The 27,117-nt window shown below is 60.3% G+C and overlaps 3 protein-coding genes across 7 annotated transcripts in view; all 3 read right to left on the minus strand.

Annotated features, from left to right (window-relative positions):
- Window positions 1-652: 652 nt before the first annotated feature.
- OSM (oncostatin M) lies at window positions 653-18,302 on the minus strand. Its single transcript, XM_012098204.4, has 4 exons — window positions 18,211-18,302; window positions 4,535-15,104; window positions 2,781-2,914; window positions 653-2,254 (listed from the first exon to the last, which is right to left on the minus strand). The coding sequence occupies exons 2-4, from the start codon at window positions 4,566-4,568 to the stop codon at window positions 1,700-1,702; spliced, it is 723 nt and encodes a 240-aa protein (XP_011953594.2). The 5' UTR covers window positions 4,569-15,104; window positions 18,211-18,302; the 3' UTR covers window positions 653-1,699.
- Window positions 18,303-19,112: 810 nt separating this feature from the next.
- On the minus strand, window positions 19,113-23,792 carry CASTOR1 (cytosolic arginine sensor for mTORC1 subunit 1). Of its 4 annotated transcripts, none has more exons than XM_027956759.3 (9): window positions 23,545-23,792; window positions 22,909-22,979; window positions 21,386-21,573; window positions 21,145-21,277; window positions 20,727-20,853; window positions 20,171-20,284; window positions 19,955-20,006; window positions 19,725-19,819; window positions 19,113-19,615 (listed from the first exon to the last, which is right to left on the minus strand). In XM_027956759.3, the coding sequence occupies exons 1-9, from the start codon at window positions 23,655-23,657 to the stop codon at window positions 19,363-19,365; spliced, it is 1,146 nt and encodes a 381-aa protein (XP_027812560.1). In that variant the 5' UTR covers window positions 23,658-23,792; the 3' UTR covers window positions 19,113-19,362. The 4 variants fall into 4 exon arrangements, with proteins under 4 accessions (XP_027812560.1, XP_014957197.2, XP_042090753.1 ...); XM_015101711.4 differs by having other exon boundaries at window positions 19,924-20,006; XM_042234819.2 differs by lacking the exons at window positions 20,727-20,853; window positions 22,909-22,979.
- Window positions 23,793-25,913: 2,121 nt separating this feature from the next.
- Window positions 25,914-27,117, minus strand: part of TBC1D10A (TBC1 domain family member 10A) — a 28,723-nt gene continuing 27,519 nt past the window's right edge. For both annotated transcript variants that reach the window (XM_027956762.2, XM_042234818.1), the window contains exon 9: window positions 25,914-26,719. In XM_027956762.2, the coding sequence (XP_027812563.1) occupies window positions 26,273-26,719 (447 nt within the window). In that variant the 3' untranslated portion in view covers window positions 25,914-26,272. The remainder of the gene's footprint in view (window positions 26,720-27,117) is intronic.

Below are 27,117 nucleotides of genomic sequence, written 5' to 3' on the forward strand. Positions count from 1 at the left end.
TTGGTGAAGAATCCGCCTGCAATGCAGGAGACCCCGGGTTGATTCCTGGGTGGGGAAGATCCGCTGGAGAAGGGATAAGCTACCCACTCCAGTACTGGGCTTCCCTTATGGCTCAGTTGGTAAAGAATCTGCCTGCAATGTGGGAGACCTGGGTTTAAACCCTGGGTTGGGAAGATCCCCTGGAGAAGGAAAAGGCTACCCACTCCAGTATTCTGGCCTGGAGAACTCCATGGACGGTATAGTCCAGGGGGGTTGCAAAGAGTCGGACACGACCGAGTGACTTTCACTTCACTTCGCTGTTTCACACAACACCCACAGCACACATACCCCCAGCCACTCACCCACGAAGACCGAGAGCACCCCACATCCTCCATCTTTCCCCTGTCCCCTCTGGTTCCCAAACCTCTGGTCCCCAGCTTCTCAAGGGAGACCCACTCAGAGAAAATGGGCACCTTCTCTGAGATGCCCCCACAGTCAGAGCCCGCAGCTGATGGGGGTGTGCGGCTTCCCTTCCCGGATAGAGCAAGGACTCCCAGCCCAGCCCTCCAGTGGTGGATGCTTGTGGCCTTGCCACCTAGGGACCACCCCCATCTCCAAGAGGCTTCCCCAACCCCCCCCCCCGCCCCAAAATGCAACAGAGACACACAGGGGCTTTAGAAACCACACAAATTTTAAATATATGTTTGCACAATATTAACATTAAATACACATCATAAATAAGCCTTATAAATAGAAAACAGATTTTTAAAAAACTGATTTAAAAAAAATCTATAAATTAGTCCTGTCCCTCCAAGGAATTGGCCCAGAAGCTTCTGGGACCGCCCCCTCCAGGAGGGCGATGATTTCAGCACGAAAAAAATACCATGATGCACCACCAGGGGGCGCAGCGGCAGCCGAGACCCAAGACCAGGCGCTCCCAGGCAGTAGGTCTCCAGAGAGCAGAGCCAGTGCCCAGGGGCCGTCTGCACCGTGTGTCCCTATGTATGGAGAGAATCTGATATCCACCCTGTGTCACAGAGTCCCAGCAACTGACAACAGAGCGGGCTGCACGTGGTCCCCAAGCCCTTCAAATCACAAAGAGAAAACTGCGGTCCTGAGAAGCAAGGTGGTCTTGATGAGGTCACACAGCGAGTTAGAGGCCAACCTCGGACCGACCCCCCAACACCATCAGTGCTCCTTCCAGTGCCCTCTGCTCCATCACAGCTGCCTAAAATGAGGCCTCCTAGGCACCCAGGGATCTGGCCCCAGGCGCGATGAGGCATAGTCGGCCAACTCAGGCCCTGACCCCCACCGCCTTGGAGCCGGGCCACTGGGGTAAGGAGGAAGTACGGGGGCAAGAGCTATGCAGTCATGAGGGGACAGTCCGGCCAGTCTCCGGGGAGCAGAGCGGGGGTGGGGGGGCGGCCAGTCTGGCCATGAGTCAGCCTATGTCATCCGACCCCTGAATCAATGGAAAGTTGGCCCCGTATGGACCTGGCCCGGCCACCCCCCGAGAGCCAAGGAACCCAGGGCTGGCGGCGCTTCACAGCCTGACCGCTCCCCTGCAGCCCAGCCTTGGGGAAGCTAGACGGGGCTGCCCGGCTCACACCCCTTAAAGTGCACTTCAGAGAGGTGGGGAGCAGAGAGGAGATGGGTGGCGGTGGCCTGCCATCCTGCATTCCACCTGCTGACCTTTCACCTGGCAGGGGCGCCCCAAAGGCTACCGGGGCAGCTGGCCCCTGGGCGAGAGTCTCCTGACCTCCAGGAAGGGCCGTGTCCTGCGGGCCCCCCTCTGCAGGGCCCTGTGGGGGCTGTGTCTGCGGCTGCGGCCCCGTCTTTCCCCCCAGCTCCGGAGGACCTGCCCGGCTGCACGCATGAAGTGGTGGTAGCCTCGCAGGAACCTGCAGTTCCTGAGCTTGCGCTGGAAGGTGCTGGAGGGCGGCATGGGCGGCAGCAGTGGCGGCAACGTGGGCCCCGGGCCCGGCTGGGTGGGCTCAGCGGCCTCTGGGTCCAAGGAGCCGCGCAGCAGCTGGGCCATGCAGTGGATGTTGTTCCCGAACCCACGGACATTCATCTCCGTCTGTTGCTGGGCTGCTTCTGGGAGGTCCTGCTGCAGGGCGCTCAGCATTCGAAGGACGAGGCCCAGCGTGACGTTGAGGGTCCGCAGGAAGTCCTGCCTGCTGAGCCTCCACAGGGCGTCCTCGCTGGGGAAGTCCCCCGGGTGCTCCCTGCAGTGTTCTTGCAGTTTGGGACTCTCCAGGCCTTGGAAGCGGATCTGGGGAGAGCGAAAAGGACAGTCCAGAGGTGAGCCCTGGAGCCCTGACCGCACACGCACACACACCTGCTCAGCCTTGAGCTGCTGGACTGTGTGCACCCTTCCCGATCCAACCCTCCCATTGTACAGAACAAGAAACTGAGGCCCCAGAAGGGAGAGGACTCCCAGGTCACTGCAGGCGGGGCTGACCACACAGGGGGTGATGGTGGCGCGAGGGGTGTCGTTGTGGACTGTCCACTGCGACGACCCGGTGCCTAGAACAACGACCGTGGTAGGTGTGCAATGAGCATGTTGGGCAAACACGAATAAGGTATTGGAGTCAGGGCTCACCCTCCAGCCCACCCACTGGTTCCTTGGCATCTCAGGGTTAGACCCGGGACAGTCACTGTGGCCCTGGAATAATGTGGAGCCTCGGTTTCCCCACCAGCCCCAGGCTGAGCGGGTCCTCTCTGGGGACCGCTCCAGCCCCAGCTCCACCGAAAGTTCTCTGAGACTCAGGTGCCCCCCAGGGGGGCCGGGCACTCACATAGGGATCCACGAGTGTGCTGGTGTCCTGCATGAGGTCCGCCTGGCGCTGGAGCTGCAGGAGAAGCTCGTGGTACTTGCCCGAGCACTTGCCCGTGGCCACTGTGCACAGGAACAGAAGTCTGAGGACCAGACCTGGGACAGAGGGAAGACGAGGAACCGGCTTCAGTCTCTGCCGGTGGGCGCCCTGCAGAGGGGAGGGCGCTCACGCGGGTCTCAGAGGGCACAGCCCATCCCTCATCCACGTGGAGCCCGGGGCTGGACACTGTGCGTGCCCAGGGATACCTACGGCGGCCACCACCACCGCCCAGAGAGCCGCTGCCCTGCACCTGAAACAGTGGCTGCGAGCCTTTTGAGAAGGCTCAATAGGCAAGCATTTTGAGAAGAGGTCGTGGGGCCCAGCCGGAGTCTAGGCTGCCAACCTCGGGAGCTGACCTGCGGGGGCCCAGATGGGGCCCATGAGACCTCTGGGCTAAGGATCTGCCATTACTGCAGTCCTCAATACCCCCAACCCCACAGGGGGCCTCCAGAGTGGTTTGCAGCCCCGGCCCTGAGCTCCATCTGCAGAACCAGGAGGGGCTGCCTTTCCACCTGGAGAGGATGCATGAGATCAGCTCATCCACGCCCCTGTCTGACCCACAGGAGAACCAAGGCGCCAAAGGAGAAGGGCTTGTTCAGGTCACCCAAGGCCACCCCCTGCCCCCATCTCTCGGGCCTCCCTCCTCCGGAAACGGCCACTTCTTTCAGGCGACACCCCCCCCCCCGCCCCCCGCAAGAGATGCAGTGAACCAGAGCGCCCCCCGGTGGGCGGGCACCGTCACGGCTCCCCCACACACCGCCTCCCCCCACCCACCCACCCGGCACCGCCAGCCACGTGGTCGGAAGGGCCTGTGGTGCAATGGCCCGGAAGGCAGTGACACCACCTTCCCTTCCTAGGAACCGTGGCCCCTTGGGGAAGACGCCGCAGCCGGGGCCCAGGGGGCTGGGTGCCCGGGAAATGCAGCCACAGGGCACTCCCTGCCGCCCCCCCAGGTACCTGCTGCTGGGCTCCGCAGGCGGGGGCTGGGGTGAGCCCCAAGCACGTGGGGCCAGGGAGCCTGTGTGGGTGTGTGTCTGGGTCTGTGCAAGGCCCAAGGGAACAGCCGCCAAACACAGCCGGCCGTTGTGACCCATCGGCCACAGGGGCCCCGGGCTGCGTGCAGGGCTTCCCAGATGGCTGAGACCAAGGGCACCGGATGACGTCACGTGGCTCTGTGTGCCTGTCACCCTGTGGGTGTGGCTATGGGTGCTGTATGATTGTGTGGGCTCCTGGGCCCCCAGACCCGGCTGAGAGTGCCCATCCATCCCAGGGCCTGCGAATCCGGGCCAAAAAAAGGAGGCACCCCACCGCCCTTCCAGACATCACACTGCGATCCCACTCAGTGTCCCCGGCCTCCTCCTCGGCCCCAGCACATCTCCCACCTCCCTCCTGCTTCCCTGGCGTCTCCTGCAGCGGTGATCTCCTTCCCTCACTCCCTTGCTCCCAGAGTCCGCGAGTCTGCATCACCTCCACCTGGAAGCCCTCCGGGAATACCCTTCTCCTCCTGTGAAGATGCTGTGTTCTCAGTGGATCCCTCTCTTTGCCTGCCCCCCTGGCTCTCTCCCCTTCTCAGCATCCTTCTGCCCAGTTCCCAGAGGGCAAAGGGTGGCCCTGCTCCCCGCCAGTGCCCGTGAGCCCGGCAGGCAGTTGCCAGCGGGGAGGAAGGAAGTACTCACTGGGCAGTGTTCTCTGCATACGCTGTGCCCGCATGCTGGGTGACCGAGCTCCGGCCTGCGCCCGCTGGGGGTGACACCTCCCTGCCTGGAGCCCTGAGGGCTGGCAGCCACTTTATGCCCGTCGGGGTGATTGGCCAACACCTCGTGAGGTGGGTGGGGAGGGGGTGGGGGAGGGGAGGCCTTCTGGGAACATGACCCTAAAAAAAACCAAAGTTTCTGCCGGCGGCCAATGGGCGCCCAGTGCGGTGGCATGCCCGCGCCTCCTCCTGTTTTCTTCGAATTCATTCTTCGAGGTCAGCCCCCCACGCCCAAGGATGATGCAAACCACAGCCTCAGCCTTCCTGGGGTGAGCGGGGAAGCGAGGGTGTCCGTGCCTGCTGCAGGGGGGCTGCGTCCGAGATGGATGGGAGGGTTTGCCAGCCGGGCCCCTGGAGGGCCCATAGCCAGGTCCCTGCCCGGGAGCCGTCGGCCTTCAGGCCACTGTGGTTTGGGGGTGAGGGGAGCGAGACATCTTCCTTCTCGGGTGCCCTTCCCTCCCTCCCGCGGGGCTGTTGGGACATCTGTGAGCGGAAACCACGGGGCTCCGGGCACAGAGCCAGACCCAGGCTGGCAGCCCCGAGATTGTGATTCTGGCCCCAAGACCTGCATCCCTCAGTGGGGCTCCCCGCCATCTCCTCTCCCCCATGAGGCACCCCTCATTTAACCAGTGTTCCCCATCCCAGGCCCCTCAAACCAGGCGCCTAGGGCAAGAGAACAGGGAGATCGGGGCTCAAGCCCACTGACATGCTGTGTGACCCAAGGCAAGTCACTTCGCGTCTCTGGGCCATGGAGGCCCTCACCACCTGTGAAATGAGGATTTGAAAAGTGTCTCGCAGCGACCTCACCGGGCTGCTGCCGTCAGGGACATAAAAGGCAAATGCCCTTGGAAGGAAAAAGGAGCAATGAAGCAGTCTGATTCCAAGTACTGGCTGTCAGGGAGGCGGGGTGGGGGCGGAGGAGATGGGGAAGCTGTGAGCTCAGAGGGGAAGCTGGAGGGGGAGCCGCTGGTGACTGGTGGGGGCCAGGTTTCACTTTCTCTGAAAGATAGTGATCTCGAGTAGGTTCTCTGCTTCTCAAAGAAACGAGAGGAGGGGCCCCGGAGACAGCGCCTCCTGAGGCAACCTGCTGCTTCCCCACAGGATGGACGGTGACCTCGTGAGAGCGCAGTCAGAGGCGCGCTGGCCCGCACGCCATGCCTGGCCACCTCAGCACCTCCAGCAGACGGGCTGGGGGTCCTTGGCCTGCACCCTGAGGATTGCCGTGGGGAGGGGGGGTGTCAAAGGCTGAGGAGTGGGGATGGGGTCCCTGAGGGGGGCGTGGGGCCAGGGAGGCCTGAGCTTCTTGGGCCCTGTGGAGCCCGGAACAGGAACGCCAAGGTGGCCAGAAGGAGGAAGGCTGGGCACCCACCCCAGCACCCATCAATACCCCCAAGGCCATTCCCAGCAGCCCGCCCCTTGCAGACACGCCCATCTCGCTCATTTATGCAGTCAGCAAACATCTTTTCCAAGTGCTGAGGAACTAGCAATGGGCAACACCAGGGGCACCCCACCACCCTAAGCCCCAGAGGCTTCTCCTCACCCCCTGCCTACTCCCTGGTCCCCATCACACCCTCGCCACCCCCAAGGCCCAGTTCTGGAGTCTCCTCCTGGGAACGTCACTTCTGCTCGATTCCCCGTCCTGGTGCCCACTTCCAGGAGACGGCTTCCTGGGCCCAGGCGAGGCCCAGATCCTCGTTCATTTCACATCTCTGATCTCATCTCGCTGCAGCCGGGGAAGGACACCGGCCAGGCAGGCGTGCCTCAGCTCCCTTTTTAAAATAGTCATTTGCTTTTTTATATATATATTTTTAAAAATGTACTTATTTGGCCGTGTTGGGTTTTAGTTGCAGAACGCGGAATCTTTTGTTGCGGTGAGTGGGTTTCGAGTGTGGTGCCTGGGCTTAGTTGCCCTGTGGTTTGTGGGATCTTAGTTCCCCAACCAGGGATCAAACCCGCATCCCCTGCATTGGAAGGGGGATTCTTAACCACTGGACCACCAGGAAAGTTCCCTGGCTCCGGGTAATGAGAGAAAAACCGAACCTTGGAGAAGCTCAGGGCTGGGCTCCAGGTGGGAGAGTTATGTCTGGCCAGAGAGCCTCATGCCCCTCTCACAGGCTTCTTGCTAAGCAGCCTCCACGCTCAGGGGACAGCCCAGTGTTTTCACCCCTTGGTCCAGAAGCAATAGGGTCTCCTTGGTTTGAAGAGACCTCCAAGACCCAGAGATGTTGAGATCGCCCCCCCTGCGGTGTGCCTTTTATAAAAACATTTAGGAGGAGGGTGCCTTCACATCTGAAAGAGCTGGCTCTGAGCACGGAGCTTTAAACTTATATATGAGTTTGCTGGAGCTGCCGTAACCAGATACCACAGACAGAAATGATCCAAAGGTGTTTTCTCACAGTCCTGGAGCTGAAAGTCTGAGCCCAAGGCGCTGGCTTCATCCTGAGGCCGCCCTCCTCGGCTTGCAGACGGCTGGCTTCTCACCATCTCCTCCCACGGCTGCCCTGCCGTGTCTGTCTGTGCCCAGATCTCTTCTCCTTTTTTGAAAACTTATTTGGGGCCGTGCTGGGTCTTCACTGCTGCACAGGCTTTTCTCGAGCTGCGATGCACGGGCTTCCCTCACTGCGGTGGCTTCCCTGGTTGCAGAGGACCTGGGCTTGCGGGCTTCCGTAGCTGTGGCTCGCGGGCTTTTGAGCACAGGCTCAGTAGCTGTGGTGCATGGGCTTCGCTGCTCCCCAGCACGTGGGGTCCTCCCGGACCAGGGACCAAACTCACGTCCCCTGCACTGGCAGGTGGCTTCGTTACCACTGAGCCACACCAGGGAGGCCCCGATCTCCTCTTCTTCTACGGACACCTGTCACATTGCAGTGGGGCCCACCCAATGGCCCCACTTTACCCCGATTACCCCTTTCCAGGCCCTGGCTCTGTGCACACTCACATTCTGAGGTGCTGGGGGTCGTGACCTCAGTGCACGCACTGGGGGCTGCAGGGAGCGGGGACACTGGGGAGAAGCCGGGAGCTGGGCGGGAGGAGGCCGAGGTGAGGCGGCCCCACAGCCCATCCAAGCGAAGTGTAAGGGGAAGATGCGTCAGCGTTTCTGGTGAGGTCAGCGCCTGGTGACGTCCCTCCTGCCAGCAGGAAAGGCTTGCGACATGGTCCCCGCCGGTATAAATAGGCTCCACGACCACAGGGGCCGGGCTGTCCCCGCTTCCCGGACCACGTCAGCCAGGTCCGCGTGATCCGGAGGGGAAGAGAGGGCCCGCTTGGTTCCTCAGAACTGCTGTTTCCTCGCCGTTCCGATTCACCCTCCAGCTGGGGAGCTCCCCCCCCACCTTTAAACACAAGGATAGGATTTGGTGTGACCTAAGGGGCAGGTCAACAGTGGACACAGGAGGCCCCTGGGTGCAGAGGCCTGCAGGCTATAGGCGAAGACCAACCCAAGTTCCGGTCTCCATCTGCTTGTGGGCCCAGAATTCTTGGCCCAGTCACACCCCCCTTTTCTGAACCTCAGTTTCCCCTCTTATAACCGCAGTGCCACAGTTTAACAATAGAGAAGACAAACCACCCCATTTTTTAAATTAAAAAACAATTTTTTTTTGATGTGGGCCGTTTTTAAGTTTTGTTTGGTTTTTTTTTTTGGCTGCGAGGCATGTGGGGTCTTTGCTGCCCGACCAGGGGTTGAACCCACACCCTCTGCATTGGAAGGAGGAGTCTTAACCACTGGACCATCAGGGAAGTGCCTACAACCCAATTTTTAAACGGGCAAGGGATTTAAAAAGACTTTTCTCCAGACCGGACACAAATGGCCAATAAGTATGTGAAAAGAAGTCAGTATCATTAGCCATCAGGAAAATGCACGTCCAACTACACCGAGATGCCACTTCACCGCCGGTAGGGCATCTGCAATCAAAGACAGACAATAACAAGTGTCGGAGAGGACGTGGAGACGTCGGAGTACTTGTGCATTGCTGGTGGGAATCAAAGAGGGTACATTCAGCCACTTTAGGAAAAAGAATGTTTCTTCCTCAAATGGTGAACGTAGAAATCTCAGACAACCAGCAGTGCCACTCCTGGGTATGTACTCAAGAGAACTGAAATCAAATAATCACACAAAAGCTTGTACACAGATATTCACAGAAGCATTCATTCACAATAGCCCAAATATAGAAGCAACCCAATAGTCCATCAACAGAAAATGGATTTTAAAATGTGGTCTGTCCATACGATAGAATATCATCCAGCCAGAAAGAGAGATGAAAAGTACTGATGAATGCTACAATGTGGATGAACCTCAAAATCATTATGCTCCGTGAAAGTCAGTCAGAAAAGGCCACGTATGATCCATTTATGTGAAATGTCCAGAATAGGTGAATCCATAGCGACAGAGAGTAGATTGGTGGTTGCCAGGGGCTGGGGGATCTGGGGACAGACAAGAAGTGATAGCTTATGGATAGGGTTTCTTGGGTGGGGGGGGGATGAAAATATTTTTTTAACTATCAAACAGATTATTTCACCCTCTTATAAATATACTTAAACCACTGGATTATGCTTTCTATTTACTTTTTATTTGTTTATTATTTTTGGCTGGGCTAGCTCTTCACTGCTGCATGCAGGCTTTTCTCTGGCTGTGGCCAGCAGGGGCTACTCTCCATTTGCAGAGAACAGGTTTCTCACTGTGGTGGCCTCTCTTGTTGCAGGGCACGGGCTCTAAGGCACGTGGGCTCCAGCAGTTGGATATAAGTCCATGACTTATATTCACTTTAAATGCAGTTGATGGGGAGTTCCCTAGTGGCACAGTGGATAGGAATCTGCCTGCCCACAAGGGGAATGCAGGCTCAATCCCTGGCTCGGGGAGCATTCCACATGCCTCGCAGCAACTAAGCCCGTGTGCCACAGCTGCGGAAGCCCTCACGCCGAGAGCCTGCGCTCCGCAACAAGAGACGCCGCTGCAGTGAGAGGCCCATGCGCTGCAACGCAGAGCGCAGTTCCCGGCTCACAGGGACGGAAGACGGCCCGCACAGAGCAATGAAGACCCACAACAGCCAAAGACAGACAGACAAAGCAAACTGCAATGCACTCGGTGACGTGTGAATTGCATCTCGATTGTGGAGCCGCAGGGCCCAGGGCTGCCTACTGACTGCAAGGCCGGTGCCGTAATCCGGGGACGGGGCACGCCAATGCCCAGCCCACAGCGAGCGGCCAGTGAGCACTTATCCACCAGCCACTGGGGCAGACGACGGCACACAGCTGTTTATGTCACAGGGTGACTCTGAGGGCGGTTGGGAAACTCACGTTACATAAACGCCGGGTGAGCAAGGATCTTCCAGGGCCCCTGTGAGGTCAGCGAGGTCACCCTTGGCCTGGGGGTCATCTGACTCAAGACCTGCCAGGGTTCTCCTGGGACCTGGCGTGTCTGTGGGGATAGGACTGCATGCCCTCCCCTGCACCCTGTGGCTCCCCTAAATTGGGTGACTGACCCCCGCTTCCAGGAGCCTGAACACCTATTCAGGGAAGTGCAGAGACAGAGAAGAGGGACTTACTTCTCTGCAGCAACCTCACGTTAGCCGTCAGCTGTCAGCCGTCAGCCGTCAGCCGTCAGCTCCAAGACCAGGCCCTGCCACAGGGAACACCACCCCCAGGCCAAGGCGAAGGCTACTAGGGGCTGCTTCATCTACTCTGAGGTGCGACGAACGGGAGCCGAGCGTGCAGATGACCCCCACCCCCAGACCACCCTCTTTGAGCCCAGGGTCTCCTCTGTGAGGTGCCGGGACAGGAGAGATGACCACAGAGGGTCTACAACCCTATAAAGTGCTATGGGGTCCCGTGGAGGATCCAAACACTGAGACATCGCCGTAAATAAAAGCAATCCTAAACATCCAGCCTCCTGCTAATGCAAGAGACATAGGAGACTTGGGTTCAATCCCTGGGTCAGGAAGATCCCCTGGAGGAGGGCATGGCAACCCACTCCAGTATTTTTGCCTGGGAAATCCCATGGACAGAGGAGCCTGGCAGGCTACAGCCCATGACCTGGCAAACATTCAGCAGGATCAAGGAGTCCAGCAAACGGAATTCTGGCTTTTCTCATGATGACAACACATGAGGCCTATTTTGAAACATCACATTCTTGCCAAAAAGGTTTTGGTGCCCCAGGCACGTGCTGTGTGCCCAGTGGTGAAATCCGGCTCATTTCTGCAGCTCTTCTGGGGACCAGGACCAGGACTCCCTCCTGGGTCAGCTCCCTGCATCCTCAAAACCCCCTAATGAGGCAGAACCCATGGTCCCTGCCCTGCAGGTGGGGAAACTGAGGCCTGAGAGGTGGGAGCTTGTGGAAAGGCGCACAGTGGGGAGGAGGCAAAGATGCCACATAAACAAATGCCAGCGGTTCCCAGGGCGGGGAGCTGGGAGGTCCGCTCTCACGGGATTGGCTGCCTGGGGAGGTTGGGGGCGGAGGTGGGTATTTCCGTGGGTCTACACAGACATCGCTGAAATTGTGAATTCCACAGTGAAACCTGTAAAATTCCAGGTTTCATTGGCAGAAAGGCAGAAAAGAAATGCTACAAATTCCAGGTCGAGAGAATTGCAAGGGCAAACAGGACCTCATGGAACAGTTTACAGTATGAAGGGTGTGGCTGAAAGTTGAATGGGAAGGTTGGGGGGTGGGGGAACTACCCTGGAGATCTAGAGGTTAAAAATCCCTCTCGCAGTGATGCCTGCAATGCCGGGGACCCAGGTTCGATCCCTGGTCATTGAAGAACTAAGATCCCACCTGCAGCAGGCAGCTAAGCCCGCAATGAAGATCTTGTGTGCTGCAACCAAGACCCAACACAGCCAAATAAATAAAATTTTTTTAAAAAGGGGGGGACACCAAGCCACCCTCCGGAGGGGCTTGTACAACACAGCCTGGTCTGATCCTCTTGCTCAAAACACTCCCTGGCTTCCTGTTGCCTCTTGGATAAGGCCAAAGTCATCACCACAGCCCCCAGTCCCTGCCCACTTCCCCAGCCTCACCCAACACCTCTTCAGCCTGCCCGCCACTCTCCCTCACCTTCGAGAGGAGCCAAGCTCTTACCCCAGGGCCTTGGCACCTGCTGTACCCACTACTGAACTGCCATCGGACACTGAGTTTCAGTTCTTCAAGTGGCCTTCCTCTACCCCAGGCTGGTTTCCACACCCCCGCCCCTGCCCAGAGTACCACATACCCCTCTCTGTAGCACTCTTCAGAACCATAAACTTTTACAACTGTGGGGTTGTGTCCCCAGCCAGACTGTAAATTCTGAGAGGGTGTGAAATGGTGCTGGTGGTTCCCCATCGCCGGTCTCCAGCGCATAGCAGAGGCCTCAGAATGTAGCAGCGGAAGTGAAAGCATTGCTTGCTCTGTCGCGTCCGACTCTGCAGTGCCATGGACTGCAGCCCGCCAGGCTCCTCTGTCCATGGAATTCTCCAGGCAAGAGTACTGGAGGGGTTGCCATTTCCTTCTCCACGGGATCTTCCCAACCCAGGGATCGAACCTGGGTCTCCTGCATTGCAGGCGGATTCTTCACCATCTAAGCCCCAGGGAAGCCTTGGAATGCAGTAGGTGCTCAATAAATCCTTGATGAATGGATGGATGCATGACCGTGCAGATGCAGCTATGGGGCCCAGGCGTGTCCCCAGCCGCCATGCAGAGCCCGCTGCAGCCGGGCCTCTACGAGTGCAGGCCCGCTTCACCGCTGGGTGGGACCAGGCCTCTTGGAGCCTTTCCAGCGCCCTCTTTTCGAGGAACGTCAGAATCACATCACTCCTGGTACACAAAGTCACGTGATCCCTCCTTTTCAGGAAGCCTCGATGGTTAAAGTGAAGGAGGAAACAGACAGAAGAGGCTCCATCCTGAAAGCAGGACTCCATCTTGGGCCGAACTGCGGACTTTGAGCTATACGCCCAGTATCTATGGAAATGACATACCCACTGGAAAACCAGGCCCCCAGGATGGAAGAACCCCAGGGCTCATACCTAGACTCTCCATTGCCTAAAAGAATACCCTAATTATCTTTGTAACCAAATAGAATCATAAATTCTATTATGCTTATTGGGGTATGACCACAGGCCTGTTGATAATTGTCCACTGTTAACTACCTAGGCTTAAGGCATATGAATCATGGGTTAACTTAGATCGTATCTCTCTTTTACCTTGTCCAGACTAGTTTCAAGGAATTTGGGGAGGTGGGTTTGGGCACGTACACTTAGGGTATTATAAGGTTTTCACAAAAACTGGTCGGGGTCCTTGGCTAAGAGAAGACTCTGCCTTGGGCCCGCTGGTGTAATAAACTGCACTCCGGTATCTGCACTGTCCTTCTGAGTAAGTTTGTTTCCCGGAACACGTGGCTACAACAAAAGATGCTGACTTTTTCTTTTATGATGATTTTTCAAAAGCGAATTCAACGTCTATTCTTTCAGCCTCTGCAGATTTCAACACTTCCCTGCAAAAACAAACTGAAAAGGAAAAAGCCAAGGCATTTCTCCCACTTCCTTTCAAGATTGCATTTCAGGACAAATTCTACGTAAGCGTTATAGAAAGGCGCCAGCCTTCATTGGAGGGGACAAGCCTACCGTCCCTCATTCAAGGTAATAAAGAACCTGCTGCATGTGTGGGGCACCAGGCCAGGTGCAAGGGATAAATCGCCAAGAAAGACAAGGCTTACTCACAGGTGAGTGAAATTACTGTGAAGCCTTGAGGGACCTGGAAGACTCATTTGCCAGGCTGCCTGTTTCTTGCTGTAGGAGTGAACGCTGACCCAGCCTGATCTTCGTGGTACCCCAGGGTCTAGCAATGAGCCTGCATCCTGTCTGCCCCTGCCCCCCATCGGAGTCCTTCCCGGGACCGATGGTGAGACCCAGGAGACACGCCTCCCTGGTATGGCTGGAGTTTCTGAACTGGGATGTCACAGGTGAGAGTGGGGTCCTGCCACGTGGGTGAGAACGTGGCTGGTGCAGCCAGAGAGGCCGAGGGATTTTCCTGAGCCCCTGGTCCCCGCACAAAGTCCAGTTCCAGCCACACAGGACGTGCCGAGAGGCCAGTTCTGCTGGCTGAGCTGGTTTCCCAGGCACCTCCGGGGAGTCCTCAGTTCTCAGGGCGGAGGGCATGGAGGGAGGAAGTGGGATGGCTGAGCCTGCTCGGGGTGCCAGCTGCAGCCCAAACTCAACAGCTTTGCTTGACAACTGGAAGGAGACGGGGGAACAGGCCAGGGGCCCAGTGTCTACAAAGTGGTAAAGACTCGAGGCAGGATTCGCTTTGCAGAGATGCAGACTACAGGCCCTGGAGGAAACGCCCTGGGGTGGGCACTGGGAAGACTTGCTCTCTTCCGCCTCCTGTTCTTGGGGACGTGCTAAGGACACTCTGAGCGTTCATTTTGATATGGAAACAGAAACACCCTCCAGGTCCGAGGGGAGAAAATAGTTGCTCTGTCCAAGGGCCGACTGGTTGGTGGCCGTTCAGCTGGGTGACAGAGTGTGTCCATTTGGGACCATCCACAGCCAAGCACGTGAGGAAGAGGATAGCAGTCACTAAACACAACTGCTGTGCACCCCATGGACAAGAAGGCAGGGCTTAAACAGGCCAAAGGCGGGGGCAGCCCGAATGCCCATCAACGAGCAGAGGACGAAGAAAGTGCTTATGTCATCCACACTGCTGGGGATGAAACAGGTAACTGGTGGGAGCCTGCTGTGTAGTACAGGGGGCCCCACTCCGTGCTCTGCGGTGACCTAAGCGGGGAAAAGTGTTAGTCACTCGGTCGTGTCTCTCTGCGACCCCATGGACTGTAGCCGGCCAGGCTCCTCTGTCCATGGGGTTCTCCAGTCAAGGATACTGGAGTGGGTTGCATTTGCTTCTCCAGGGTATCTTCCCGACCCAGAGATCGAACCTGGGTTCATCCTGCGTTGCAGGCAGACTCTTTACCGTTTGAGCCACTGGGGAAGCCCAGCCTTAATGGGAAGGAAATCCAGAAAAGAGGAGATGTAGGTATACACACAGCTGATTCACTTTGCTGTAAAGCAGAAACTAACTCAACATTGTAAAGAAACTATACTCCGGTAAAATCTTTAAAAAGTGGTTATGTCCGTAAAACATGATTCTGTCCAAAAACATGATTCTGTCCATGCATTGGAATATTATTCAGCCACTGAAAAGAATGGAGTGCTGACCCACGCGTTCACCTGGATGTGCCTCAAAAGCAGCATGCTGAGTGAAAAGGCTAGACGTCAGAAGTCACATATGAGATGACTGCATTCGTAGGAAATGTCCAGAATAGGGAAATCCATAAAGACACACCACCAGTGATTGCCAGGGGCTGCGGGAGGAGAATGGGAAGTGACAGCTGAGGGGTATGGGATTTCCTCTTGGGGTGATGAAAGTGTTCTGGAATTAGATGAGGTGACGGTTGCTCAACACTGGGAATGCGCTGAATTCCCCGGAGGCAGCTCTTCACTTTTAAATGGTCAACTTGACATTGTGTGAATTTCGCCTCAATTAGAAAAAAAAAAAAAAAAATTAAGGCAGAGTTAAGAAACACCACTCCAGGAAAACAAAGAGTCTGGGAGGCAGGAAGTGGGCTCCAAAGAGGCAGGAGAGAGTCAGGGGGTCTCCACAGCCCCTCCTGTGCCTGTGCCTGGGCAGCGCCTGCATATTGGGCTCGCTTGTCAACCTAGGAAAGGAGCATGTGGGGCCTTCTGTGGCGATCCAGTGATTAACACTCCATGCTTCCAGGGCAGGGGGCGCCGGTTTGATCCGCGATTGGGGAACTAAGATTCCACATGTCACACAGTCAAAAACATAAGAGAAAGAAAGAAAAGGCGCATCTAAATGTACAAGGCCAGGGTGTACCCGGAGGAGACCTGGGCAGGGAGACCAGCAGCAGGTCCGGGGCAGCCACGCTGCCGAGGACAACCCTGGGCTGACTTGCGGCAGTGGGGCTGGGGCCCTGTAGAGAGCTCAGGCTGAGGGCCGCACACACTAGGGTCCAGAAAGCACAGCCAGGCTCCCTTGGGGCTGCAGGCAGAAGAGGAGGGAAGGAGACGTGGCCAGAGGGGGACGAGGGGGTCGGAGAGGCTGAGGGTGGAGGCGGGAGGTGGCCAGGCAGAGGGCGGGGGTGGGAAGGGCAGCACAGCCCACCGCTCCCTGGGGGGACTGCAGAGGGCTGGGCTTTCTGCCTCAGGGAGAGGTGAGGGGCCCAGGGGGATGTGAGTCCATGGAAGGAAGGTGGACACAAGGGCACACAGGGGCAGACGGTGGACATGAAAGCAAAACATGCAGACGTGTGCACGCACACACGGACGCAGGAAAATGGGCCCAGCCACAGGTAAGAACAGACACACAGAAACACGCGCCGCAAACGCTCACCCATGCACACAGCGGAGCAGACGCACACGCCAGCCACGCACACACAGGACATGTGCCGAGAGAGCCAGAAACACGGCTGAGGGTTACAAGTGGCTGGGTGCACGTACAGCCATAGACACCCAGACGTCCGACGCGGGCGCGCAAGTACACAGACACACGGACACTCAGAAGCACGTGCAGACAGACAGACACACGTACACACTCTCTGGCCAAAACAGACTTGCTCGCTTGTTTTGCACAAACAAGGCCTGCACACCACAAGTGCACACACCACCACCCCCGCCCACGCCGTGCAGCACCATGACCAATCCCCTCCCCTTGGGGAAGGGAGCTCTGGGCATCCCCCTTTGAGACACCCCTGGATTCAGGAACCCCAGCACCAGGGCCCGCCTGGGAAAGGGAGACACAAACCGCAGCCGTTGCCCAACACCCAGCCCGAGGTCAGGGAGGAGCCAGGGCCGGGCCGCGCGTGCCTGCCCACGCACTGGCGGCAGACGCCCAGCCAGCCACGCAGACAGCCGGGATTGCGACGGAGCTTGCAAAATCACCCGGGTCCCTCAGGGGTCAGCCACACTGTCCTGGCCCCCCCCCCCCGCCCCTCATCCCACCCCAGGGACCTCCCCAGTCCCCATGGGCACTATTGACCTTCTTGTTAAATTCTGGTTCTGCCATGCCCAGCTGTGAGACCTTGGCTAAGTCGCTTCACCGCTCTGCGCTTCCTTTCCCGGTAAAGGGGGCCGATGGGAGCGCGTGGTGAATGTGTGAATTAACGCAGCATGCCACGCCCCTCCCCCACGCGCAGCTGGGACCACGGCCTCCCTGGGCGCCCGGCGGGCCTGCTGCAGACTGGGCTATTCCTCCTGCCTCCGGCTTGGACCCGTCCCACCCAGTGGGACCAGTAGACCATGCTGGGGGAGTAGGTTTGTCCTCCCCTCTGTGTAGGAAAAGAAACCCTCTTTGCAGCAATTTTGCAAGCACTGGACCTCACGGCCCAGCCTGGCCGAGGTGCAGGTGAGTCACCTTAAACCTTGAATTTCTGTTCAAACGCTTGGAGGAGGGCTGACGAGGTCACTTCTGTACAACCATGAAGACCAGAAAGCGTGGAAATGCGCCTCGGGTTCTTCCCCTCTGAGGTGTGCTCAACCCTGTCCCCACCACCCAGAGCCCCCGCCCAGGCTCACACCCCCCTCCCCTCCGGCAGAGGAGAGACGCGGGGCTGAGGGGCCCGGCCTCCACCCCTGGTCACAGGCTGATCTTTGAAGACAAGCGTCGGGCCCTGAGGTCTGGGGCCTCAACCTTGCTCTCAGGAGTGGCCACCCCGAGGCTCCGGGTGTGCTAGTGAGGGCGCCCGGCCTCAGTTATGAATGACCCAAGCCCAGACCTGGGCTGACCAAACTGACTTCCTTCGCCCTGGAACTCTCTGGGGCCTGGGAGGCTAAGAAGGTCAGTCCATGAGCCACCACCCTGCCGCCCACCGGCCTGAGACACCGGCCTGGACCCCTCCGTCTGACGGCACCCATAGCATCAGCTCTTCGAGAGGGCCAGAGTCACAGCCCCGTCTCCTAGCTGCAGGCGCTGCCCAAGCCCTGTGGGTCTCAGTCTCTCCATCTGTAACCTGCCGAGAGCCAGCCCAGTGACCCCCAAGGACTCTTAATGCCCCGAGAGCTAACGACCCCCTCCACACACACGGGTGTGCAGAAGATGCAGGCTGGCGTGCTGGCCTCGAGGCCTGGGCCTGAGTCAGGCTGGCCCAGTGGGGTGCCTGTGGCTCCTGCCTAGGCCAGTCCTGAGGGCAGGCCCCAGAACTAACCGATGCTGTGTTAAAATCCAGTTTGGAGGACCGGGAGAAGCCCGACCCACTTGGAAAGCTGGGGTGACAGGAACACCCAAATAAGGCAGTGACTCACAAACAGAGAGATAGAAAGACCCCCAGAGCTGGACAGGCGGCCAGGAGCCCTCCAGATGCAGGTCAGGCAGCCCCGGGAATTCTGGTTCTAAAGCCCCCATCTCAGCCCAGGACATCCCTTCGGCCAAGGCCCAGGGTGGGCCCTCCAGGGAGAGAAGCAAGACTCCCCCCATCCCAAAAACAATCCACAGACAAATGCCCCCTCCCCAGGGCCCAAGGGGTATTGGATCCTGAGGGGGCTACCTCCCGGGTCTCCAGGCATTGGGGAAACTGAGGCTAGGGGGAGGAGGGAAGGGGCTGGCCTGGGCCCCCGACCGCCACTCACCGGGCTGGGCCGTGCTCCCTGCTCCTCTGATCTGCAGCCCCCAGGTTCCCAGGGGCAGGGCGGGCGTGCTGCCAGAGGCCTGGCCCCGCTCTGGCTTTTCTGGGGAGCCACCACGACCTCTGAGTACCCCGAAGTCACACCCTTCTTCCCTTTCTGTGCGCGGGCGGGTCTGGGCTGAGAGCACCCGATAACCTCCCCCGCGCATCTGTAGGGCCTCACCAGGTCACAGCAGAATCCCAGCCTACGGAACGGGGAGGTGGCCCCACAGAGACAGGAAACCCAGGCCCAGGTTTGTGGAGCCTCTGGCCACAGAGGCTCTGGGGGGCCTCTGGTCCCGTCCGGTCCGCGTGGCCGAGCCAAGGCCAAGCCCAGTGTGGACTCTCAGCTGCCCATTCTGGCCGGCCCATCCCAGCACTGCTCCGGGAAAGCCCTGGGGGCAAGAACTGAGTGATCACTCCCACCGGGGATGGCCAGGACTCAGGCGTGGTCCAAGAGAAAGCCGATGGCAGGCCGGCCACAGCCAAGGTGGCGGGGGTTGGGGGGGGGTGGCTGCAGGACCCCCACCCGGGACAGGAGGGTCTGGGAGCCTCTGCTCTGCTCTGAACCTCCTGGGTTGTTCAGACCCAGAAAGGAATGGAGAGAAAGGCTGAACCTCAGAGCCGGGCAGCCCTGGAAGGGAATCACATGGCCCTGGCTTGGGTCACTCCCCCCGCTGGCGCTCCAGTCACTTTGTCCTGAGAATGGGGCCGCTGGCTCTCGAGGTGAGCACACAGAGGGAGGCTGAAGCGAGCCCGGCCCAGAGCCAGTTGCACAGGATGGGGCGGGAGAGGAGTATAGTCCAGGACCTCAGGCGTCAGCCCCATGGCTGAGGCTCAGACAACCCCAAGGACCACAGCCTGGTCTGCTCAGTATAAGCTCTTTATTAACAAGTTGATTTAAAAAGGAGAGAGAGAGGTGTAAAAATACTTTTCTTGGAGACCCCAGGAAGGGAAGGCACGGTCAGAACTCCTTTGCTGGGTCAGGCAACCCAGCCGGGGGCAGCGCGGAAAAGGGGGAGGCTCAGGCCTCAGGCAGGGAATGTGCAAACCCCGAGGCCCCGCAGGGAGGGTTGAGGGCTTCCTGGAGGAAGCCCCGAGCACCACGTCCCCTGCGTTAGGCAGACACGCAGCACCCACATTGAGAGCCAGCGTCTGCTTGCAGCTTACATACACAGAGAGGAAGGGGGGCGCCCCCTGGTGGGAACATCCCAAAGCTGGAGCACACAGCTTTGAGAAGTCTCTGGAAGCCAGAGGGCAAGGGGAGATCCCGGGGGCTGCTGTGGCCTGCCCCGGGAGCCTCAGGAGCCCAGGCCGTCCTGCCGGCGCTGGAGAACCTCGATGACGCTGCCGATGCCATCCTCGGGCACCTGCGGGCCGGCGGGCACAGGGAGGCGTCAGGGCTGCCCTGCCCCCTCCCCCTCCCCCCAGGGTCCCTCCCCCTTCCCCCAGGGCCCCCTCCCCAGTCAGGGGGCTCACCAAGGCATGGTCAAAGTTGAAGGTGCTGATGTAGTAGGCGGAGATGTCGGCCGCAGCCAGGGGGCCCGCAATCTGGGCCACGATCCCACACTCGTCTGAGGGTCGAGGAGGGGCCGTGTGGGTCACCCCAGTCCACCCCCACCCCCCCCCCCAGGCCCCAGCCCTTCCACAACCCGTGACACAAGGCGAAGCCCCTCACCAAAGCCCAGGGGCTGCCCGCCGATGCGCACCATCCTCCACAGCTCGCCCGAGGAGCTGGTCAGCAGCAGGTCACTGGGGAACCTGAGGCAGCAGGAGGGCGGTGGGCGGGGGTACCACGGTCTACCCTTGCCCCCACTGTGAGCCCGGGAGGTCAGCCTGCTGACCTCAGCGTCGGACGCTCTAGCTGCCCCCTCCCTGGGGCTGGCCGAGGGCCTGTGCGCCACCTGGGGTCAGGGGTCACTTACTTTTTCTGCGTCTCAGCATCCATGACAATGGAGATGTAGCCCTCGATGAGGGAGAAGGCAAAGAAGGTGATGGAGCTGGATCCCGGACTGCCAGAGGCTGCCTCCCTAGGGGGACTGGGGAGGATGGGAGGCTCAGGTGCTCTGCCCACTCCCAGTCAGGCTTCACGCCTGCAAAGGGGCTGGCACAAGGGGCCCTGGGCAGACCCTCCTGGCCCCCTGCCCTCCCCCCTCGTCTCAGAGCCCTGACCTGCTGGTGTGGCTGGGGACGGGAGAGGATGATGAACCCTGAATGTGACAAAGAGGATTTTACCCCAAGTCCAAAGGGCCTGACCAGGGCACAGCTCATGTGGCTCTGCCCACACCAGGGTGGGAAGGGGGCCCCAGCTGTGGCTTTGGGGCCTGCCTGGACCTCAGTGCAGGGCACAGGGGTGTCACAGGCAGCCAGGAACCCCAGCCATGGAACAGGACACAGAACTGCAGAACCCAGGGGTGGGCAGAAGGTGATGGGAAGGAGCCCGGGAACAAGGTGTGTGGACCGATGCCAACGAGGGCCCACCTATGCGAATAGAAGAGGACGTCGATGAGGGTGGTGGCGATGGCTGGCAGAGTCTCGGGGTCCAGCGTGAGGACGCAGAATCGGTTTTGTGGGCTCTGGATGGGGTGCACGGTGGGGCTGAGCCCTCCTGGGGAGGGACCAGATGGTGGCCAAGGTGAAAGGCCGACTGTGGGCAGGGGCGCCCCCTGGTGGCCAGCCAGAGAGAGCCGGCCTGGGCTGGGAGTAGGGTCAGGCAGGACCTGCAGGAAGCTGCCTGGGTTCTCCCGACCCCCTCTTGTGAGGAGGGGCATCTGTGTCAGCTGGTCTTCCCAAACCCACAGCCCCAACTGCACAGGGGAAGGGCCCCGGGTGGGAAGAGGGGCCCCGGGTGGGAAGAGGAGCCCCCGCCAAGGCCCGGGTGTCAGAGAGCGGCCCTCACCATGCTGGGCACGGGGAAAGCCATTGCTGGAATCGTCCCTGGCAACAGGCACAGGCTCTCCGCCCACCTCTCGGTAAATGTCGAATTCCCGGGCCAGCGTGTGGATCACCACGGACAGGTCCTGCTCCCGCACCTGGGCCAGGAGAGGCACAACGCATGCGTCCCCAAGCACCCATGGGGCCCACCCTGCCCCGCACCCCTCCTCCCCCCGGCCCCAACCCAGCACCTGCGGGAGACTCACCAGGATGAAGTCTGTCTGGTAGGTGGACAGCATCAGCACGGACACGTGGTGCTCGGCCAGCGGTGCGATCACTGATCGGGCGATCTTGGTGACCCCGGCGGCCTGTACGGCCGCACCGCTGGGAGACGACACATTCAGCACCAGCCACGTGGCCTCGGCCACTTGCAGGAACTCGGACGGGGGCAGCTCTGTGGGGCAAGGGGCACAGGCCCGGTCAGAGCCTGCAGGGCAGACCCTGCCCCGCTTCCCTGTCTGAGCCTTACGGGCAGCTCTACCAAGGTCGGGTCAGGTCTGGAGACTGGAGCTGTCTTCCTCCCCCAAGTTCTGCTCCTGAGACCTGCATGTCTGCAAGGACTGAGAGGTGCTTCTGGTGTTGGCCTGTCAGGGATTGAAACTTCCCAGTTAGGATCGGAGCTCCGAATTCAGACAAAGCTGGGTTCCAATCCCAGCCTCACCATCTACTTTCTGTTGACCTGGGCCAAATGATTTAACTTCTCTGAGCCTCAGTTTCCTCTTCTGTAAAATGGGATAACGGTATGGACCTCAAGACAAGTGTTCCATGGGAGAACAGAAGCCTTATACCACGTGGCACCACCAGGGGGAGCCAGCAGACCAAGTTGGCTAGGGGATGCCCTTTACTCCGAGCAAATCGGAACTTTCCTGCTGCACAAATAGGGAAACTAAGGCCTGAAATGGCAACCCACTCCAGTATTCTTGCCTGGAGAATCCTATGGACGGAGAAGCTTGGTGAGCTACAGTCCATGGGATCGCAGAGTCGGACACGACTGAGCGACTCACTCACTCAAAGGCCTGAACCAGCGCGATGCCTGCCGATGAAGCCCCAGTGATCTGGCCTGAGACTCCAGGCCTGTCAGCATGGGCCAGGCTGGCAGGGGCAGGGAGATAGGTGTCAGCTTCAGGGATCAGGGACGGACCAGGCTGGCGTCCAGTCCGGAGCAAGGGCCACGGCCAGGGTGGCTGCTAATTGCCCAAGCACAGCTAGGAGGCCCGCCAGGACCCTGCCCTGGGCTGGCTGCCTGCTCCTCTGCATTCCTTCCCCAACCCTCTCAGACTCCTGGAGCCGCCAGACCAGTTGGGGAGGGGGTGACACACACAAGAGAAGAGAGGAGTCAGTGGGGGGAATAACGGCAGGGGTGGGGCGGGCTGGTGAAACAGCCACAGGAACCCAATTCTTGCCCCAGGACTGTAACTGAGGCCCCGCTGGCCGGCCAGGGGCTGCTAACCGCCCTTCACACACAGCCCCGTTTATAAAGCCCTCGAGGGACTCTATTAGATCAGAGCCGTAACTATTCCATTTTACCTAAGAGGAAACAGCTCAGAGAGGGGAAGTGACTTGCTTAAGGGCACACAGCCAGTGAGAAGTGGGAATGGATTAGAAGCCAGATCCATCCGCCTCCAGCCCCCTAGCTCTTGTGACCATGGATCCTAGCTTTCGGTGAGAACCTCGCAAAGGGACGAGCGCAGTCTCCTCCCTTAGGCCTCCTCCCCAGCCCAGCCCCCACCTTTGAAGCCCTCCTCGTCCACCATGAGCGTGTAATCCTCAGGGGTCTCCGTCAGGCTGAAGAACTTGCACCTGGTTGGGGGCGGGGGGCATCCTCAGCCTGGGTGGGGCGGAGGGGGCGGGTAGACCCCGGTCGGGCGCCTCCCTGCCCCCTCAAGCCTGTTTTCTCCCCAGGACAGTGGGGTGTGTGCCCCGTTTCCAAAACTGTTAACTGCTTTCCGCCTCCCCGACCTCCACGCCGGGACACGAGTAGAGGCTCGCCCGCGGCTACAAACCCAGGCCGTCGAACCTTGAGCCCTCTAGACCAGCCCCTCTGACCCGACGGGAGGCAAGTGGAAAAAGTTCCACTCAGCCGCCAGGAAAGAATGACCCCACCTGACACCACTAGGGTTAAGCATTGACCACCCCAGGCTGTTTGCGCCTTAACCGGCCCTGGGAGGGGGCCTCCCGGGGCCGGATAGGCGGCGGTCCCGGGGAGGTTAGGCCCAGGCCGGATGGCGGCCGGGGCGGGGGAGGGAGGAGGGCAGGGAGGGCTCTCCCCGCCGGCTCCCGCCGGCCCCGACGGCCCTAATCTCCCGACCGCGTCCCAGAGCGAGTGCAGCCCACCCCCGTCTGTGCCGCGAACCCGGGCGCGCACCGGCTTCGGCGGGGCAGGAAGAGCAGCTTGATGAGCGGGTGGGTGTAGAGCCAGAGGCCGGGGCGGGCGAGGCTCAGCACCCGAACCCGGTGCTCTAGGATGTGCAGCTCCATCGCGGCCCGCGCGGACCCGACCCCGCAGCCCACAGGACCCAGGCGGCGCCGGGGGCGGGTCGCTGGGGCGGTGCCGGGGGGCTTAAAGGGGCCGCTGCGCGGCCGAGCGCGCACCGCCAGCGACTCCAGCTCCCCGAAGGCCACGCCGTGCGGGCCTGGCGGCCAATCCAGGGTGGCCACGCCTCCTTCTAGCGCCGGAGCCTCACTCTGCCCCGTCCGGCCCGCCCTACCCGCCCCTGCGGCTCCGCCCCACCGGTTTGGGCTCGGGAATCACCCGCTGACACCACCCGCTTCGAGTCCTGCGCCTGGAGGGGGGTGGGGGGGGGGGTGCCCTGCCGTGCCTCGCCCCCTTTCAGGGCTCCGCTGCCGCAGGGTTCTCGGCCGAGAGCGTCCTGGTGCCTTGCCCCTCCTTCCTCTTGTGGCTCAGAGCTGGCAGGGCCACCAGAGCTGGCAGGGGTGGCGGGGACAAAAGTCCCCCAGCGAGGGCTGCCCGGGACTAGTATTGACACATACCCTCCCTGCTTCGTGAGCCCCATGAGTGGACTGATAAGGTGAAGCTTGACCTGGACTCAGTGGCCTCGACATCTCTCACCCAGCTTCCAGAGCGGAAGGGAGGGCCCCAGCCATTCTCGGAGCAGCATGTGGTGGGGAGGGGGCTGAAGGCCACCAGGCTGAACACTTGTTTGGGCCAGAAATGCCCAAAGCCCAACCTTTGGGGGAACAGGGCCATGCATCTGGGGCTCAGTGGATCCTCAGGTTCTCTGCCGAGACAAGGCTGCAGTCGTGAGCAGGACTGACGTGGCCTGGGCACACCTGAACTTGCCTCATGCCCAAGGAGGCCCCCAGCACTGGCAGTCGCCCCAGATCTGAGGCTGGTGAGTGCCAACCTGGGCTCGTTTCCACATCAGGGCTGGGCTCCGCTTAGGCGTCCTCAGGCCTGCGAAGACCCCGGCGCGCACAGGCACGAGCACATGGAGGCTGGCCCTGCAGCAGGACAGAACGTGCTCCAGGGGCCCTTGCCTGGTCCGAGCATCCTCAAGTCCCACTGCCAAGGCTCTGAATCAAACAGGTTAGAGCAGGACTCGGGTCTGATGGACCCAACAGGTCCGAGCAGGCCTTCTGCCCGCTCGGCAGCCTTTACGGTAGGCAGATGGAGGAGGGGGCAGCACCTGCCCTCCCAGACTCTCTGGCTCAGTGGGTCCCCATGGAACACCGCAGCCACTGCATCCTGGCTAGTCCCTTGGAAGGCCGGGGGAGGGGAGTGTCCTCTGAGGCCGAGCCCTCATCTCAGGGGCAAGTGGCACAGGAAGCCACAGGGAGAGCAGCAGGTAAGAAGTAGGCGGTTTGCCCTGAAAAGTTCCTGTGACCCTTGACCTCCTTAGCCTCAGTATCCCTGGTTCTACCAGAACAGGGCGTCCCAGGCCAAGGCCGCAGCCCTGTGATGCCTAAATGCTCCCAGGGTGGCTCTGCTCCTCCCTCCCTCTCCCCCCGCACCCCCAACCCAGCCCGGCCCAGCCTGGTGGCCTGCCAGGAACAGCCACTATTGTTTGACTGGAAAAGCTGCTTCCTCAGCAGAAGGGGGGCCTCTCCCAGGGACACCCTGTTCTCACCCTTGCTGGTCACCACACTGCCTGCCTGGGTCCTCAGTGCGGAGTCAGGTCACCCTAGTTGGGAGTGGTAGCGAGGGGCTCTGGGTCCCAATCTGCATCAATTTCACCTCTCCCACTCAGTTCCTCTGCTTCCTCCTCTGTAAAATGGGGATAGGGATGAAGCCCACCCAGTCGTCAGTCAGCCAGCCCAGCCTGGCATGTGCTCACCTCGGTAAGCGGCCAGCGGGCGCCTCGTATCACACATTCAGACTTCGCCCTGCACCCCTCTAACTTGGATGGAGGCCTAGGCTAAGCATGGGAGGGCAGTTCTTCACAACCACCCGCCCTTGGCACCAGCACCCGGCCCAGAACAAGTCTCTTACTGGGGTCCAAAGTGGCATCCAGGCCAACCCCTGGAGGAGCACTCCGGAAGGACTTATGGAGCCCCTCCCCTCTGTGAAGGGCAGGGATCAAGGCCTGGGGAGCAGGCCCTGCTCTGCCTTAGCCCTGGTGACCCTCACCCTTGGCAGGCGGTGGCCATGGGTGGCCATGGGCCAGGGGGGATGAAGTAGGGGAAACGGGCCGGGATGAGGGCCTCTGTAGGGTGTGGAGAGATGCTGAGCCCTAGGGGTGGCACCCCCTTCCCAGTCCCAAGCTACACACCAGCTCTCTACACAAGCCTGTTTATTTCTGTACAAAATCATGTTTCTATTTTACACAAAGAACCCCCACCCCTGCCCACCACATCTGCGCCCCAGCCCTGGGGAGCATCCCCCCAGGAGGGGCTGGGTGAGGCCCCACCCATAGGCCCGCACTTCCACCTGCCCTAGCTGGGCCGGCCCGAGCTCCACTCTGGAGAAAATAAATAAGGAGACTCAGGCAGAATCTGTGCTGGGCCAGCCAGACCCTCTGCCATGCGGGGCCAGGCAGCGGGCCCTCGGAGGGTGGGCGGGCCCTAGAGTGTCAGTCAGTCGGTGAACCGTGTGGTGTGTGGAGACCCCAGCCCAGGGGCCTGAGCTGCCAGGGTTACAAGTAGGTGTCCTCACTCTCCTGGGACGTCAGGCTCTCCCGGGAGCGGTGGTGGGCTGAGTCCTGGGGGGCTGGGTCCTGCGCAGGCGCATCCTGTGGGGGAGATGCATCTCCCGCAGCGGCCTCCGCCTTGGCTTGACTCCGGGTGGGGGGCCAGCCCTGCTGCCCACTCTCTCTCGCCGGCTCCCGTGGCTCCTTCTGGACCTGCTTGGATGCCTTGGACTTGCCTTTGGAGCCAGAAAGGGGGGCGTCCAGGGGCAGGCGGATGGACGGTGAGGGCTGCAGGCTGGGTCGCGGGCCTGGCTCTGCCTCCAGGATGGCCTTGGCGCCGTGCAGCCTGGGCGGGGACGGGCACTGCAGCTCCCCCCGCGTCTCCTGCCAGCGCCGCAGCTGGATGAGGTGCTCACGCTCAATCTGGCGCTCCGTCACTGGCAGCTCCACCACCTGTGGGGCAGCAAAGGTGGGGGGCATCAGGAAGAGCTGTCCCCTTCCACCCCCCATCCCGGGCCATGCGGGCTGACCACAGGACGGTGGTCACAGGCCCCAGAGTGACTGCCAGGTGAGCCAGGCCCTCAAGGCCCACCGCCTCAGAGGAGAAAGCCACGAGTCCTCCTGTCTACCTGTGTATCACCTCACTACAGCCCCCAGAGACAAAGATCCACAAGAGAGAAAGACGGGAAAATAAAGCCAAGACTGTGATGGGTGGGGGCCGCACCTACTCGCATTCCTCTAGGTGGATCTGGGCCTCTCTGTGCCCCTCTCCTTGTTCAGACAAAAGGACGAAGTCTCTCCGCACCGTCCAGGGCTGCTGAGCACAAGGCCGCAGGCCCCCACCAGGGCCC

The sequence above is a fragment of the Ovis aries genome, chromosome 17 (genome assembly GCF_016772045.2).
Source record: "Ovis aries strain OAR_USU_Benz2616 breed Rambouillet chromosome 17, ARS-UI_Ramb_v3.0, whole genome shotgun sequence".
In the NCBI taxonomy this organism is placed as follows: domain Eukaryota; kingdom Metazoa; phylum Chordata; class Mammalia; order Artiodactyla; family Bovidae; genus Ovis; species Ovis aries.

What these genes read in the sequence shown, in the direction of transcription:
- OSM (XM_012098204.4), bottom strand. Translation starts at nt 4,568, where the DNA reads ATGCGGGCACAGCGTATGCAGAGAACACTGCCCA. An exon ending in TATGCAGAGAACACTGCCCA is followed by an intron (nt 2,915 to 4,534) that starts GTGAGTACTTCC and finishes CCTCTGTCCCAG; the next exon opens with GTCTGGTCCTCAGACTTCTG. An exon ending in GCACACTCGTGGATCCCTAT is followed by an intron (nt 2,255 to 2,780) that starts GTGAGTGCCCGG and finishes CGCTCTCCCCAG; the next exon opens with ATCCGCTTCCAAGGCCTGGA.
- CASTOR1 (XM_027956759.3), bottom strand. Translation starts at nt 23,657, where the DNA reads ATGGAGCTGCACATCCTAGAGCACCGGGTTCGGGTGCTGAGCCTCGCC. An exon ending in ACCAGACAGACTTCATCCTG is followed by an intron (nt 21,278 to 21,385) that starts GTGAGTCTCCCG and finishes CTCCTGGCCCAG; the next exon opens with GTGCGGGAGCAGGACCTGTC. An exon ending in CTTTCCCCGTGCCCAGCATG is followed by an intron (nt 20,854 to 21,144) that starts GTGAGGGCCGCT and finishes GTCCCTCCCCAG; the next exon opens with GAGGGCTCAGCCCCACCGTG.